Source organism: Sinohyriopsis cumingii, chromosome 13, assembly GCF_028554795.1.
Source record: "Sinohyriopsis cumingii isolate HCF-2022 chromosome 13, ASM2855479v2, whole genome shotgun sequence".
In the NCBI taxonomy this organism is placed as follows: domain Eukaryota; kingdom Metazoa; phylum Mollusca; class Bivalvia; order Unionida; family Unionidae; genus Sinohyriopsis; species Sinohyriopsis cumingii.
This window is the reverse complement of record NC_142973.1, coordinates 19,592,666-19,611,302: the sequence shown is the minus strand read 5'-3', so window position 1 is coordinate 19,611,302 and position 18,637 is coordinate 19,592,666. Positions and strand designations below refer to the sequence as shown.

Below are 18,637 nucleotides of genomic sequence, written 5' to 3'. Positions count from 1 at the left end.
AAGAAGAGGAAAGAAGATACAAAGAGGAGGAGAGAAGAAACAAAGAAGAGGAGGAGGAGAAGGAAAAGAAGAGAAGAAGAATAAATTTCAGAATCCCAGAGAGCGAAAATTGGGATTCTGAAGCGACATATCCTGCCTCTGCTCTCTCCCCCAAAAAAGTAAAAAGTAACTGGGGGATAAGATGTGTATGTGGCGCCAGGCCTGGAAGGTGCCACCATTAACCAGGTGTCCATGAAGTTCCAAAAACAACAGCCCTTTTCAGGGCTACCCAATACTCTAGAAAAGAAATAACCATCAATTTGCCAATGTGTAGGTAGAGTAGTGTGAATATAAACACTAACTCTTTTTTAAGATAGTGTGAGGGTATGTGTTTGTGTGTTTGTGTTTGTGTGTTTGTGTTTGTACCCACTCACGTACGATTGTGTGGATAGTAGATTATGGATTTGTTTATCGTTTCTTAGCGTATGTGTTTGTGTGTTTGTGTTTGTGTGTTTGTGTTTGTACACGCTCGGGGCCCCGAGTGGCCGAGTGGTCTAAAGCGCTCTTCGTTACGGATCACTGCCATCTCACCTCTGTCTGCGGCGGTTCGAGTCTAAGATTCAGCCAATGTGGGTATGTGAGAAAGCTTGCCAGTAGCTTCTCGTGGGTCGGTGGTTCTTTCCGGGGTTTTCCCGGGTTCTTCCTCCACCATTAATACTGGCCGCCATGTATAGCCTATCGTGTGCTGAAAAATGGCGTTAAACCCCACAACAACAACATGTACACGCTCACGTAAGATTGTGTGGATAGTAGATTATGGATTTGTTTATCGTTTCTTAGCGTATGTGTTTGTGTGTTTGTGTTTGTGTGTTTGTGTTTGTACCCGCTCACGTAAGATTGTGTGGATAGTAGATTATGGATTTGTTTATTGTTTCTTAGCGTATGTGTTTGTGTATTTGTGTTTGTGTTTGTGTGTTTGTGTTTGTACCCGCTCACGTACAATTGTGTGGATAGTAGATTATGGATTTGTTTATTGTTTCTTAGCGTATGTGTTTGTGTATTTGTGTTTGTGTGTTTGTGTTTGTGTGTTTGTGTTTGTGTGTTTGTGTTTGTACCCGCTCACGTACGATTGTGTGGATAGTAGATTATGGATTTGTTTATTGTTTCTTAGCGTATGTGTTTGTGTATTTGTGTTTGTGTGTTTGTGTTTGTGTCTTTGTGTTTGTACCCGCTCATTGAGTCATCCACCCTTGTGTCTTCCATGATGTTTAGGACGGACATGCTCATGTATGTCAGGTCCAAGTGGACTGTTGTTGATAGGACAGATACTAGTCAATGGATGAGGAGAGTTTACATAGAAAGACAAGGATGTCTCAAGAGGGTACTTGTGTATGGACCGGTAGTTAGAAGGAGTTTAAGAAGAAGAAGAAGAAGAAGATGTGACAGATGCCATCTATGTTAATATTAATATTAACATAAACCCAAAGGCTCTTTTCAGGGCCAGCCATATTTCTCGAAAAGAGATAGCCTTTCCATTGCTTACCCCTTTTCTAAATTTAAATTTAAATTTAAATTTAAAAAAAACTTTTTAAAAAAAAATAAAAAAAAATTCCCATATTCAATTCCCCTTGTCCCTAGACAAACCCAAACTCTATTCCCATGTTAAATTCCCATTGTCCCTAGACAGTCCCAAACTCTATGTTAAATTCCCATTGTCCCTAAAGTGACCCACGATTTTTCTCCATGTTAAATTTCCATTGTCCCTATATTGTCCCAGGGGTCTTTTTAATGCTAAGTCCCATTGTCCCTATAGTATCCCACTTAACTACTGTCCACCTTTTTACAGGAACCACACGACATCATAATAAAGGAAATGAAATGAAACTGAAGATGAATAGTTTGTGGAATGTGTGGATTTGACAAATTGCCCTTTAAATGCTTTTTTCTGCTTCAGTCTTTGAATGTTAAAGGAGTGTTAAACAGTAGAAAACAATTTAACTTTCAAAGATAAAACAGCAACAACAATGCCCTCTAGGTACTAGAAATGACCGCATACATACACTCTATAGTTCATATTTATCATGTGGAGGATGAGAAGAACTGATACATCTAGCTACATTAGTTTTTCTTAATCCCGTCCATTCTCATTTGCTCAGGAAAATCATTACTAATTGCACTTTTCAAAGAAAACATAGACGTGTATACGTCTCAATTGCAAATAGTTTACCATCAAAATCGAAGGGAATTCCAACTGATACCTTAGTGATCAAACCTCAGTGACTGCAATAGTCTCGACATTTTAATATAGAATGTGGAACCTTATGTCCCATAAGCTAACAAATAATACGTAATACCAGTAAAGTTAGGTATACCTGAATTATTTATTCAACTTCAGGAGTTTGGAAATGCCTCAGATTAGAAGGAAAATAACTTCAAAGGTCGAGGATGCTGCAATTGCAAACTGCAAATGATTCACAACGAGGTTGCATTCCATATAGTTGTTAAGACAAGCTACTTTATTGAACTTCTACATTGTTTTGTGTTGTGACACTTTAAATTAAGGCAGACCAAATAATAAAAAAAATGTTTTTTTGTGTGGTTTGGCTTACTTACATGCAAATGTTTTGCTACCTTGACGTACACCTACTTTTCATTTTCTACGATAATTAGGTTATAGGTGGGTGGAGAAAAGGAATGGGTTTGGAAAGGGTACGACTGAAGAAGAGCATTCATAATCACCGAACACGAAATGAAAAGGGTAAAAATGAACAAAAGTTCGCTGGAAATGAATTAAAATGAACCAAAATGAAACGAATTGCCGCCAAAAGCGAACGTAGAGAACCGGAAATGAAGTCAATGGGGACATTACAAAATATTGTTTCGGAAAAAGGAAGTTTTGTGTAACCTAACAGTATTTGATAATACTTATTGTATAATTATAAGGAAGTCTAGTACAAAATATCAAAACTGAGTCAACTAAGGTAATTTAGCTATGCATTAAGGTAATTTGCTTCACTAGGAAGTAAGTTCTTTTACGTAGCGGAGAGGAAAGGTTTTAGGGTTTGAGGCTTGTGTGGCGGAAATTGCCAGGTTTTATACAAAATCAACATATCATTGCCACTAAATGGATTATTCATAAGTTTCAGTGATATTTCATTTTCATTACATACAGAAGTCATATGCTGTACATTGCATCAAATTATGTTGACAAAAAGATATGGAATTTTTTTATATATTAGAAAGTGTTGCTTCCCACACTCACTGCTACATTTTGCTAGATATTTAATACAAAGAAATAGTGCATCACAATTAGCGTAATTAATATCCATACTGCATTGTGCATTACCAGTATCTTGTAAGTACCCAAATCCCCATTTTAAGAGCTCAAACACTGCCCACCATTATGGACGTCAGTGCAACAATTTTGACTATTACAGAGAGAGAGAGAGAGAGAGAGCACTTTAGATAGGTGTGCTGTAACTCGTAGCATATGTTATCTATCTCGTCGTAACAGTTTATGTCCGGGTTATTAGTAATTGGAATTGGATCAGAATTATAACTCCAATGCCTACGCATGTAGTCACAATCTTGTGTGTGGTAGCTTTCTTTTATTTTTGGCGGCAATTTTCGACTTGGTTGCAGGTACTGATTCACAGTAAAGTGTTTCTTATATAGAATTATGGCGTGATTGTCTGTGTGTACTTTGACTTTAGTGCATTGGTGCTGTCCTGGAAGTGTAGTCTGTGACCCATGGCACGTTGTTGTGTTTATAGTTTTGTCTGCCCCCCCCCCCCCCCCCCCATATTCCTGATAGCTTATGACAGGAATTCAATCGTAAATTTTTCTAGGAATATATTTTTGACCAACATGTGATTTAGTTAGACTCGGACATACCGGAAACTTCAGTACTGAAAAGCAATGTAGAGAATATACCCTGAAAATAATTGTTTACTGTTCTGTCAACGTCAAAATTGCTTCCACCACGTTTGATTAGATGAGCAGCAAATACAGAAAAATACACGAAATGCATAGCCTCCAGCCATTTAATTTTATTACATTTGAATTACACGTGTACAATTTTATTTAAGATAAAACTGACAAGGTTTAACATTTTATTAATGTTCTTTCATTAATAATCTACTTATAAATTATACGGATCATAAGTGGTTTGATAGGTTCAGCAGGTGCCCCGGGTGGCCGAGTGGTCTAAAGCGCTCGCCTTTATCGATCATTGCCATCTCACCTCTGTCCGCGTTGGTTCAAGTTTCAGGTTCGGCCAGTGCCGGTATGTGAAAAAGCTGCCAGTAGTTTCCCGCGGGATGGTGGTTCTTACCGGGATTTTCCAGGGTTCTCCTTCACTAAGTTATACCGGCCGCCATATTTAGCCTGTCTTGTGCTGAGGAACGGCGTTAAAGGAGCATTACTGCATAATCTCTCTTTCTCTCTCTCATATATATATATATATATATATATATATATATATATATATATATATATATATATATATATATATATATATCACAAATTTCGAGAAAACTCAACTTTCTGACCCATGAAGTACAATCAAACATTTGGGAATATATAGATAATCTTAGCCAAACTTCTTCATTTTCAAAAGTGTCAAGCGTCGATTTTGAAATTATAAATAGCTCACACCAATAAGATATTCGAATAACTGCAGTTGTTACCGTAGAAGCTGAAGCTTCCATGTAAACATTAACGAGACGAAGACTCGCAAACCAGAAGTTATGAAAAAGTGTTTTGAGAAAAAAAGCCGTCTATACAGATGGGATTAGTAACATGACGGAGACGGAGAAAGAATAAATGGCTGAAAGTATAACGATGCTAGGGAGCGTAATGTTTCCAACCAATGGAAAATGACTTGAATAGGTTGATACGAGAAAAAGAAGGGCGTCTCAAAACACTTAACTACAAACGTGCGAGCATTAATGATCTAGTTGATTGAAAGATTTCGAATCGATGTTAGCACCAAATTTAAATCACAGTGATACTTTTACATATTTTCGTGATGGAGGAGTGGATATGCATTCTATATAATAGATAAAATCTATCGTTACCGGAAATTAACGTAGAAAGCAAACGCGTACTCATCCTTTTGACCCTGAATTGAGTGCAAGACTGTGGTGCATGCCATCTGCATAATCAGAGACTGTTTGTAATATCATCAATACTTTAATTCAGAAACCTTTACTGTTAAATTCCGATTCACTTGCTTTACTCAACATTTCTGATGCATTGAGCTGGGCATCATACTTCATGAATTATAGCTTATATTCTTTATTTTATTTTTTTCGCGTACCACTTCACATAAAGGATCTTTAAAACCAGCGTTTAACAGAAGTGTTAGAGCGAACATGGCTGACAGTAACTCTCATATTATGGAATCACAACTATTTTGCTCGTTTATACTGTACTCATTTTGACTTAGTGTACACTGAGAGAAGTTTAACAGGGATAATCAAGAATTCTATATATACGTTACATACAGTGCATCCAATAAATGGGTTTAGTTTACAAAATTCATTGTTTGCATGTAAAACAATGTTGCTGTCCAGTACCACAAAAATAAATAATAATTTCAGTACATTTTAAAAGTATCACTGACGGAAAGAAAGCAAATTTTCTTGTTTCCAACATTAGCTGACTTTCAATACTCAGGATTATGAAGAAGTTTGCTATCACCATGAAATAACCTAGAAAGCTTCACACAAAAACTACAAACTGTAAAAGCTTATAGTCAACTGCAATGCGCATAATTTTCTTGTGCAGTTTTCCTTTGCTCGTTACCTATTGTTATGTACCTGACAAGCATTCCTTGTACAGTCATGACAATTGAATAGAACATGTATATATTATGAACAGATAGAATATCATATTAGTTTGGATGGAAAATAATGTTCCAGCAAGAGTTTTATGCTGGTTATAGTTGTAATGAAAGTGTACTTATTATTAAACATTTAAAAAAAATCTTGTCAGTATAGTTGATGTCTGTAGTTATTAGTAACGTCTTTAAGTTCAGAGATGTGTAAATTGTTTTGCATTTGCATATCAAGAAAAGCCTTTTCATAGAAAGTGTATTCTTTTTGTAAACCAAATATTTTTTTCTGTAAGCATTGCTATTATTTGAAACCTTTCCATTATTATCATTGATATTCATAATATTTTAATAGGTATAAAACACAGTACGAGTATTATCCCCATGCAACTTTAAAAAAGGTGGGGATTGTGTCTTCATGTCTGTCTGTCCCTCCATTAGCGATGCAATTTATCTCCTACACTATTAAAGACACAAACTTTAAATTTGGGGGGTAAAAGCTGGTGTAGTCTTTAGATATACATAGTAGGCGTAGAATTTTCACTAGAATTCTTGAGATGGGATCCATTTTTGAGAATTGTTATTGCTTGTTAAAATCTAAAACAATTAAGTCTTTTATGATGAAATCTATAGTTGTTTTGTGTCATCTTCAAGATCATACTTGATTCTTTCAAAGCATGTTTCATTAGCCAAAATAAAATTTTCTTCATTTCTTGAAAAGTAGGCAAGAGTTGTGACCTATACAAAATAATTCCTTTTATACTTTCATGTCAATAAGAAGGCAGTATATTGGATTTACTTTGTCCGTCTATGTGTGCGGGTTAACCTGTCTTCAGTGTCCATGCTGAAACTCTTACACTTATTAACATTAGACTTTCTCTAAGGGTATACATGGTATTAGTGTGAGTTTGCGATGTAGATAAACAGATAGAGGATTCATCATTCTGAGAGAGAGAGAGAGAGAGAGAGAGAGAGAGAGAGAGAGAGATCTGATAATGTACATTTTTTAAAAACTCTTTGAGATGACCCTCACGATCCAATTACACGAGTAATGTATATGTTTATCCACTGCTCTAATAATGCTTACACAAACTGATTTCGTTCCAGGAGAATATATTACAATGTATTTAAACTCTATCATTCCATGGGCGACAGCAGTTCATACTCTTTTATTATCAGGTAAATCAATTAAAAAACATAAACATCCAACCGCTCATTTGACATAAGTGGTTAGAGCGTCTGCCTCGGATGCAAAAGGTCGCGGGTTCGAACCCAGGCCAAATTCATACCAAAGACTTATAACAATGGTACTAGCAGCTACCTCCCTTGGCACTCAGCATTAAAAGGTTAATGTTAGGACTGGTCGGCCTGGTGTCAGGATAATGTGACTGGGTGGGGCATCATGCTACAAGCCTGCAGCATGACGCCCTAGTCCTAGACATCACTATAAACTGCCACACTGTAGGCATCATAGCGATATGACTAAAATTTTTAAAGCTACGTTAACAATGTAAATGACACATTGAACATCCACTCGTGCCGTCTGCGCCTTAGATTACCAGTTATATTTGTCTACTGACGATAATACGACATGTATTACGGTTGTCGACACGACAAGCCCTATTTTTACATGAGAAAAGTACTACGAATGCGAAGTTTGACCGTCCTTAAACGCGATATTCAGTCTCTTTGATTGAACATAAGGTTAATTTCAACATTTTTCGACATTTGAATCCAACAGAAAATATGAAAGCAACATGCAATTTTGAAAACTTATGCAGTAGTGCTCCTTTGTATCCACTCCACAACAGAAACAAACAACAAACAACAATAACAATAACAGGTTAAGCAGTGTAACTAACATGAGAGGATAGTCTGACTGTGAAGCCAGGGATGAAATGAGATGGTTTAAAGTCTTTCTCAATTGTTCTGGCACACGTTTGTGTGTAGTATAAGCCTTAATCTAATTAGCTTTGTAATATCACTTGCCAGTAAAAGTAATCAGATATTCCACACTGGATTAGAACTGATACACACCAACAGCTGGTTTATGTTATACAATCACTAGGGTTTATGTTCCATGGGAAAACACTCTCAGGACAGTCTTTACTCCCCTTCCTAGCTGCATTGATGTATTGTATTTAATAAATAGTATAGAATGCCTTCTGCAGTTATTCTTCAAAACAAATAACATTATATGGTGGCAGCGGAAAAAACACAAGATGGAAATTATCAGAGTTGAAAATAGCTTCATTACAATTTACAAATCCGGACAATTTTGACTTTTCGAGACCTGAAACTTGCGAAAAGTGGTTTCAGCGCTTTGAACGCTTTCGTCAAGCGTCTGGACTTAGTGAAAAAGAGGAAGAAATTCAAGTAAATACCTTGATTTATTCCACTTGAAGTGAGGCTGATGACATTTTGTCTTCGTTCAACCTGACATAGGAAGATTAAAAGAAGTGGGAGCCCGTGAAAGAGAGATTCGTGCGATATTTCATTCCAAAGAGGAATGTAAGTTTTGAAAGGGCAAAATTTAAAACAGGAAGAGGGAGAAACAGTGGACAGTTTTGTTACAGCTGTCCATGTGTTAGCAGATATTTGTAATTTCGGGCCACTACCTGATGAAAAGATCAGAGATAGAGTTGTAGTTGGACTACGAGATTCAAAATTGTCAGAAAAATTGCAGTTAGGTGCAAATCGAACTCTAGAGTCTATCGTAAGTCAAGCTTGACAAAATGAGACTGTGAAAAAGCAACAATCAACCATACGAGCAACTGGAGAACGAATAACTGCAATGGATGCAGTAAAATCGTCTTTACTGAAATATGGGAAACAAACATAAAATCCCAAAAGTTCAACAGAATAGTGTCAGTAGAAAAGAATGCACGAGATGTGGAAAGAAAGTTAATCATTTTCGAGACCAATGTCCAGGAAGAGAAGCAGAACGCTACAAGTGCAAGAAATACTGTCTGTCAAATTCAGCAATTAGCACAAAAGAATCGAGAGCAGAACCTGGATTACTAGGGACTATTAGCACAAAGAAGGGTCAGCCGTGGATAAAGCGTGTGAGATTGAACAACGCTTCACTTTTATTCAAGACTGATACTGGAGCTGATGTGACTGTAATTCCTGAGAGGGATTTACGAAAAATTGGAGATCAAAAACTATATAAGTCTGATCGAAAACTGTATGGACGTGGAAACTCTGAACTTAAAGTGCTGGGAAAATTTAAATGTGGACTGGAATCAAACAATGCGTTCAGTGTACAAGACATATTTGTTGTAAAGCAACTGAATCAGGCACTCTTGGGCAGGCCCGCGATTCAGACTCCCAAGATTATTCAACAGGTTTTGTTGCTGTTGTTGTTTTTTGGGTTTAACGCCATTTTTCTGCCCAAATGGCGGCCAGTATAACTGGTGGAGGAAGAACCCTGGAAAACCCAGGGAAGAAACACCGACCCACGAGAAGCTACTGGCAGGCTTTCCCACGTATCCACGCTAGCCGAGCCTTGGACTCGAACCCACGCAGACAGAAGTGAGATGGCAGTGATCCCGAACGGTGAGCGCTTTAGACCACTCGGCCACTCGGGGTCCCTATTGAACAGGTAACTATATCCTAAGTAAATGCCTCAGATAAAAACTCACAAATGCAAGCAAAATTCACGATAAATCCATAAATTTAGATAGAGATTATCGCGAGAAATTCCCAAATTTGTTTAATGGTCTAGGGAAAACAAAATGGTTCTATAACATAACTCTAGACACAAACGCCGAACCTTTTGGTTTATCTACCCCAAGAAATGTTCATATCTCTTTAATTGAATAAAGATCAAGAGAAGTTTGACAGAATGGAAAAAATGGTGTTGTTTCAAAAGTAGATGAGCCCACTGAGTGGTGAGCGGCAATGGTTGTCGTTCCGAAACCAAATGGTACAGTAAGAATTTGCATGGATCTAACTATACTGAATGAATCAGTTAAAAGACAGAACCACCCACAGTTGAAGAATCTCTTGCAAAACTAGCAGGTGCAAAGTTTTTCACCAAACTTGATGCAAACTCAGGCTTTTGGCAGATAAACCAGTCAGAAGATTCAAGCCGCCTTACAACTTTCATTACTCCTTTTGACAGGTTTTATTTTAATCGCCTTCCATTCGGAATCAGTACCGCACCTGAATTTTTTTCAGAAAGGATGTCAGAAACTCTGGAGCGACATGGCGGAACACTGTCAAATGGACGATGTTCTTGTGTTTTGGGAAGCGCAGAAACAGCATGACGAAAGACTAGAAATGGTCATGAAATCAATTCAAAAGGCCGGCGTCACTTTGAACGCTGAAAAAAGTGAATTTTCGAGATCATCCATTTGATTCCTTGGGCATGTTGTTGACGAAAATGATTGCCGACCTGACCCGGAAAAAGTCAAAGCTATAACCGAAATGGAAACTCCAAAATGAGTAACAGAGATGTGACGAGTTCTCGGTATGGCAAATCAGCTTGGCAAATTTAGTCCAAATTTGGCAGAAAAATCAAAACCATTACGTGAGCTTTTGAAAGGTAAAAACTCGTGGACATGGGGTCCAGATCAAGAACAAGCTGTTAGAGATATCAAGCAAGAAATTATATCTTCACCAACTTTTGCACATTATGATCCAGACAGAGAAATAGTTGTATCTGCAGATGCATCTTCATTTGGACTAGTTGCTGTGCTACGGCAGAAGCACGGTAGCACGAGATATGTCAGAAACTGAGAAACGCTATGCTCGAAGTAGAAAAAGATGCCCTTGCAATCACTTAGGCTTGTGAACGCTTCAATAGTTATTTAATTGGGTCACAATTCAAACTTGAAACTGACCATAAGCTATTAGTACCACCAACGAGCACAAAAATCTTGGGAGATTTACCCCCTAGAATTCAACGCTTTAGAATGCGTTTGATGTGATTTCAACGTTTGTATAGTTCATGCTGCTGACAAAAATCTATTAACTGCTGATGCTCTATCCAGAGCACCTTTAACTTATCACTCTGAGAGTGACAGAGAATTTCAGGCTGAAACTAACGCCTATGTTAGTAATTTGCCTGCATCAAATACTCGACTTGAACAAATAAAGTCTCAGTATCGAAATGATTTAATTTGCAAACAACTTGTACGATTTTGTGAAAAGGGGTGGCCAGAGAAATCCGCTATTGACGGAAAACTTCAATCGTACTGGGCAGATAGAGGTGAATTTACAATTCAAAATGGTCTTTTAATAAAAGTTACACGCCTGGTCGTACCAGAATCATTTAAAAAAGAAATTGTAGAGAGGATTCACGATGGTCACCAAGGCATTGTTAAATGCCGAAAACGTGCCAAAACGTCAGTTTGGTGGAAATGACTAAGTACTCAGCTAGAACACTTGGTAAAGTCTTGCCAAAACAGCATCGAAAACACAAGAGATAAATTTTAACCAATGACACCTAATGAATTTCCAAGTCGACCTTGGCAAAGAGTCGTTTCAGACTTGTTTGAACTGAATGGTCAAACATATCTCTTGGTGATTGATTATTTCTCACGATACATCGAACTAGCAAAATTGCAAGGCACAGGTTCGAAAGCCATTGTCAATAATCTCAAATCAGTCTTTGCGTGACATAGTATACCAGAAGTATTAGTTTCAGATAATGGTCCGGTATACACATCCGCAATACTCAAAGAATTTGCGACACATTATGGATTACATATAGTCCAAAATATCCAGAGAACAACGGTCTCGCCTAAAGAGCTGTTCAAACAATTTTAAAAAAACGCTTAAAAAAGCAAACAATCCTTACATAGCTCTTTTTAACGTATCGCGCAACACTATTACCAAACGGATACAGACCTGCCGAATTATTGATAGGAAGAAAATTACAAACTACTTTACCAATGGCACCAAACAACTTAGATCCAAAATGGTTAGATTTAATGAAACTGAAGAAATCGGAAAACTATCAAAAGCAAACTTACAAGAGAAATTATGATTGTAGACATCACGCCCGAAATACGAAAAACTTCCGGTAGGGAATAAAGTATGGATTAAAGATCGTTTTTCTTCAGGCATTGTTAAATCTGATGCATCTACACCTCGTTCATACATGGTAGTAACTGACGATGGAGAGATACCGCGTAATAGGAGAAATTTATAAATTCAATCTCCATACCCACCTCACTATTTGAGCCTCTCAGAGTGACTGTTTCAAACCCTGATACTTTGACTGAATCAGATGAAAGCAAAGCAATGCCAGCCAGGCAAAATGGATATTTCACACGTTCGGGAAGATCGTCAAAACAACCTGAGAGACTGAACTTATAAAAACAAAGCTGATGTAGCTTGTTTAGAAATGCAGTCATCAGACCACGTTTCGTTTTAATGTAAACTTCTCAGGAGGGGAGATGTAGTGTAAGCTTTAATCTAATTAGCTTTGTAATATCACTTGACAGTAAAAGTAATAGGATATTCCACACTGGGTTAAACAACCAGCTGGTTCATGTGACATCGCTAATACGTCGAAGCTGTGTTAACCAGACTGCAAACCCACCCACCCACCCCCGCCTCCAGAGAGAAACATACATCAAAATTTTAAAATCAAGGCTTAGGAACGTACGTTTAACGAATATATATATATATATATATATATATATATATATATATATATATATATATATATATATATATCCGTGCAAAATATCAACAACGGTTACACCAAAAATTGCTCAGACAAAGCATCTATCACTAAAAGTGTTGCAGTAAATTCGGAAAATAAACTTTTTTGAAAAAAGAAAAAAACTTTCTTGTATGTGTGTTCATTAAGAAATGCAAAATATACTTACGACAACCCATTAACAAAGAACTTTTCCGTAATGTAATCCCTGCAGTTAGAATTCTCAAACGCAAGGTAGAATTTGTACTCTTTGCTTAGCATTTCAAAACATCGGCCTGAGTCTTGCCTGGGACACCTATGATCACCACAACCACCATATATATCCACCTGAATGTATTTCGCCAGCTCATTGGCAAATTCGCGGCGGCCATTTCTGGCACCACAATTGGACACAAACCACGCCACCTGCTTCACTTTACCTACAGAATAGCTCTTGTTTTGTGGCAATGTCTTTACGCTCTCGTTATAGCGTACAAATTTCTCATAAGGCGCAACTATGTCAGAATCATGTCTATAACTTGCGGTCCAGTTAAAAAGATTTTCAAAGCCATTTAGTCCAGGGGTATGATTTGGAGATTCTAGCAAAAATAGGATCCAGATCTGACTTTTTGGTCTTTGGAACCAAGGGCGTGTTGGCGAATGCTGAAACAAAATGGCATCAGCTTCCGCTGCCTTGTTACGATCTGCTATCAAATTACACGTGTTAACTCTACAGTTTTGTTCTTTGAAGGTTTCTTGACCTTGCTTGACCTGCCAATTTCCAAAACCACTATAGAGAAGAATTTGTTTCAAAGACAAGTTTTCTTTTCTTGTCTCCTTTTCTTCCAGCCATTTTGGTTTGTATTCCAGTTGCGCTACTATCCTGTCGTCGTCAAACTGTTCCTTGTCCGGCCATACAACTAATCTCTTTATCTTTGCTGCTGGCGGTTGCACGGGATTTATTGCAACGGTGAAATTTCTCAAAAGAGGCACATTTAATCCATGGAGTGTCGTGTGTATGCCAATCCGCTCATACGGCATCGCCGGTTTGTGCATCTTATTATGTTCTGCTTTATCTGTATTGAAATCACGACCCCATGGATGGGCGTTTGATTCATAAATCCATAAACTTCGATTGTAGAAATTAAAGACGAGTAAGAAAAAAACGCACAGTGTTATGAACCATGTAACCGCTTTCCTCAAGGTTACCCGCATGGTAAAGACCCTTCTTAAACAGTCAAACGACCGTTGATATTATCGACGTCTACTTGAAATGATGCATTTACTTTTTCACTTGCACATTCTGCACATAGGACCTGAAAAATAGGAGAAATGTAAGGAAGTTTCATGAAATATTTCAACATGTGCATTGGTAAATGTTCCCCCTTTCGAAATTGGCATTTTCCAGGTAAAAATAAATCGCACTAAGAAACTGAACTGTCGATAATATTTACCACAGATTTGTTTACATTGAGGTAAAAGCTAACTAAAGTTTAGATAGCGTTTCAATTCAATTCACGTTTGTGTCATTTCATGTACAAATCCTAGAATCCCCTTGCTCTATACTATTCCATTTCCGGATCAAGTCCACACGAAGCTCTATTATATAACAATCGCTAAGAGGAAAGCGTTACATCCCGAATGGCCGTGTCATTAAGGATTCATTATGATGAGATAGTTTCTGGTCCCGGATGCTCAATTCTCAAGCCTGCCTGTACTCTTTTCTGTATAATGGACTCGAGGTTTTTGAACAAATGTGAACTTCTGTTTTGGAAACCCCAGAGAGAAATATTTTATGACGTCATTTCAAAAGAAAGTTTTGTCTTGATCTGTCACCAATACCGTGGAGGCATGTTCACATCCGTTGGCGCAGTGTTTTTTAAACGGACGATATACAACTTTATCGCATTTGCTAGCTGACGGCGTTTAAGCCCCGTTGTGTTTATTAATATAGTCTGAGTTTATATCTTACCTAAGGCCGGCGACGCCTATGGACAACGTTGTGATCTGACAACAAGACGAATTGCCAAGGAACAGGTTGGTCATTGCAGCTGACGTACTTGGTACATTGCTAGTTTTTTTTTTTTAATTCTGGGTTTTAACTGCATTATTTATGACACTAACTTAACTAACTAACTGACTGACTATCTATCTATCTATCTATCTATCTATCTATCTATCTATCTATATATATATATATATATATATATATATATATATATATATATATATATATATATATATATCAGAGGCGTAGCTATGATATTTTGCGGCCGGGGACGAACTATAAAATTGGCGCCCCAGCCCCCTCCCCGTTTAATCACATTTTTGAATATTACCCTTGTTTACTTATTATAATGTAACGTTGTAAGCCTCATTTTGGCGCCCCTGTACCTTGGCGCCCGGGGACATATGTACCCCCCTGCCCCCCCCCCCACCTACGCCTCTGATATATATATATATATATATATATATATATATATATATATATATATATATATATATATATATATATATATAAACAGACAGTCAGACAGAAGGTCTTATGGATAGAGAGACATGTAGGTAGATAGATAGGTAGGTAGACAGACAGTCATATGAACGCACATATGTATATGCAGTATTCGATGCGTCTGGGACATAAAGATCGTAATAAATGAGAGAGAGAGAGAGAGAGAGAGAGAGAGAGTCCTCGCTCGACGTAAATTGTTATTTAATTACAAACTATATGAAGACCGGATTCCAATCGATATAGATCTTTAAGGAAGTAATGCCCTGGACCGTCTAATCCATGTCGTGTATTATTAAACCGTACAAAAATAATGTATACAATACTTTTAATATCTATGTCAAACAATATCTGATAATTCGTAAACAATATTTTGATCAAAGATATCGGAACAATAGAGCCGTACGACCCTTGATCACGTGTAGAGTTTTTTGTTGTTGTTGTTACGTATTTCAACTCTTCACGACTGATCTTACAAGTATTGTTCCGGTGGACTAGTGGTTAGAGCGTCCGCCTCGGATGCCTGTGGTCGTGGGTTCGATCCCCAGCCGAGTCATACCAAAGACTTACAAAAATGGCACTAATCGCATTAAGAAGTTAGTGTTAGGACTGGTCGGCCTGGTGTCAGGATAATGACTGGGCGAGACATCATGCTACATGTCTGCGGCATAATGCCCCAGTGCTTGACATCACTATAAACTGCCACACTGCAGACATGGTAGCGATATGACTGAAATTTGTTTAAAGCTACGTTAAAAATCCAAATCACACACAAATAAAAGTATTGTAAAATGGGATATATCGATAAATTAATTAGTTTTTAATTCAAAAGTATCGTCTGTAGTATGAACTCGACATAACTGCAAAATAATTAAACTAGTGGGCACTGCAATAAAACTCAATGCCAAGACTCACAGTTATATGAACTAGAGGAACTACAATGTCACACCAGTTGCATGACATCCGGGATTTTTGTTTACTGCCTTTTTATCAGCTTAAGAACAATAGGTGTTAGGTTAATTAAAGAGATAAATTACTTTAGTTCTCATTTCATTTCGATTATATGTATATATTTACTGAGCAGTCGACCAGGTGCGCCAGACAACAATTTTTAATAAAATATAGCAATACAGTTAAGATTTCCGTTAATGATCAAGTGACAAGAACATTGTAATATCTGCTAATGAAATCCCCTCCCCCCAAGAAAGAAACAAACAATAAAAGCGCATGATGCAAATTGGCAACCAAAAATATGGCACACTGACGTGCAAACCATCTAAATACACGCACAACACTATCTGCTTATATTTTATTTTCCAAATTTTATCCATGACCTAGGGAACACTTGAAGCAGCTGAGGTGGGGGTGGTGTGTGAACCGAATACACTAAGGGGTCGGAGGAAAGCGCAGAGGGGCGTAGCTGCCATACAGCAAAAATGTGCACAGCATAGGGGTCCGCGAATAGAGGGGGTCCATAAGCCCGTCCAAAGAACTTATTATTTTTTACACTATAGAAGAAACTAGGACAGGAAATTTATTACGCATCAAATGCCGTAACTGATGATACATATTTACGAGTATAAAATATGGCGCTGGCATTTGATATTAATAGAAATAAAGGCAGGGGCCCATCGGTAAGCCCTGCAAAGGGACCCAAATCTCCTAGCTACGCGGGGCCACGAGTGGCCAGGTGGTCTAACGCGCTCTCCGTTATGGATCAATGCCATCTCACCTCTTTCTGCGTGGGTTCGAGTCTCGAATTCGGCTAATATGGGTATGTGAGAAAGCTTGCCAGTAGCTTCTGGTGGGTCGGTGGTTCTTTCCGGGGTGTTCCCGGGTTCTTCCTCCACCATTGATACTGGCCGCCATGTATAGCCTATCGTGTGCTGAAAAATGGCGTTAAACCCTACAACAACAACAAAAATCCTAGCTATGCCACTGAAAGCGTTGAGAAGGTTTTACCACCTAGAAGCTCCCTCAGACACACTATATACTGTGTAGGTGAGCCGCGGTAATTGACTTGGCAGATCATTAAACTCGTAATCCAAGAGTCTCAGTTTCGATAATATTTCAGGACAACCTTGATCGGCTGCCTCCTTGGAAAGGCACTTAGATCAAGCTTCCTCCCCAATAAAATTATTATCAAGTAAAAAATATATAGCCTGTTATAAAATATTCTGAATGAGAATAGATTTAACACCAAAGAAAAAAAGAAAAGAAACGCGCGGTGGTGATGTCTACGTTTTGACCATTCTGATCCCCTTCCTGTTCCAAGGGTAACATCTGCCTTCCATAAATTAACTGCGTAAGGAACTAACACACCAAGTTTGACTACGAAATCATTAATGGCGAAGAAATTTGAGATTAAAAGAAATATATATATATATATATATATATATATATATATATATATATATATATATATATATATATACACACACACACATATAATACCAGATCATGAGCCGCAAAAAAGAACCTAGAACATATACAAGAGAAAGACTGCGTCAACTAACGTCTTTACAAGATGAAACATATTAATACATACAATCATAAAATTACATCTAGGAAATTTTGGACCTAAATATTCCATGACAGAATATGACCCAACCTTTTTGTTTTGTTTACATATTTGTCTGGAACTACTAATGCTACAGCGAGTGTCAGTACATCAAACATATATTGTTACATGATTAACAATGACCTTGGAAAAGGAACGAAACCGTTTTTTTTAATATGTTTCTGGATTATTTTTGAGAATTATCCTATAATGAATTCTAAAGCTGGTAGCTGATAAGTTGAATAAATTGTCCGTATCTAGTCTGACAAATAAAAAGAAAGACACAAAATTGGAAACTGTATACAAATGGTAACAACATGCATCTTTCTTACTACAAAATATGTATGCATGTATGTATGTTTCTATGCGCGTATGTATGTATGTATGCATGTATGTAAGTATGTACGTACGACTTTATCTCCCGTTCAACATAGATTACATTAGGTTAATCAAGTGCAGGATGACGTAAGATCCCGAAACACAACAATGAATCAAAGTAGCAAATATATGAAAAATAGATACAGTATAAGTTAACAACGACAAGCAACAAGGAGATAAAAAATTCACATAGCTCAGTCATTTCATTCATCAATTAAAATTTCTAACTTGATTATTACTAGGGAGCCCATACATAACATTATCGCTTTTCAAACCAAGCGGAAGTTGCCAGTGAAAAAGACGATCGTGCTCGCGGTTATTTCTAGTTCCTTGACATGTCCATTTTCAGCAAAGGGGTGATGTACTACTACTAATACTTCATATATAGGTGTACAGAAGGTTAACAGTCCATCATATGCGTACAATATTTACAATCATTGTAATATTTCCAAAATATTGCACTGCAACAAAAAAAAAAAAAAAAAGGGGGGGGGGGGCAGGAGGAGGAGAGAGCTTACATTTGAGAATCTGCAGAGTAAGTTGTTTCATGATTTGTAACTTTAATAACTTACAAATTCATCAGAAATATATAGATATATTGGAAACCATATTTCATTATTTATGGAGGTAGTGCTGACAAACTCTACTAGTATAATTGCATAAAATTGAAATGTTTACTTGCACAGTGTATTAGTAATCGTTACTAATACACTGTGCAAG

General features: G+C 37.3%; 1 protein-coding gene across 4 annotated transcripts in view; it reads right to left on the bottom strand.

The window, feature by feature from the left end:
• Positions 1-18,637, bottom strand: part of LOC149785011 (core alpha-(1,3)-fucosyltransferase-like) — a 110,008-nt gene that overhangs the window by 24,262 nt on the left and 67,109 nt on the right. For all 4 annotated transcript variants that reach the window (XM_089978705.1, XM_089978706.1, XM_089978709.1 and 1 more), the window contains one exon: positions 12,661-13,786. In XM_089978705.1, the coding sequence (XP_089834831.1) occupies positions 12,661-13,685 (1,025 nt within the window). In that variant the 5' untranslated portion in view covers positions 13,686-13,786. The remainder of the gene's footprint in view (positions 1-12,660; positions 13,787-18,637) is intronic.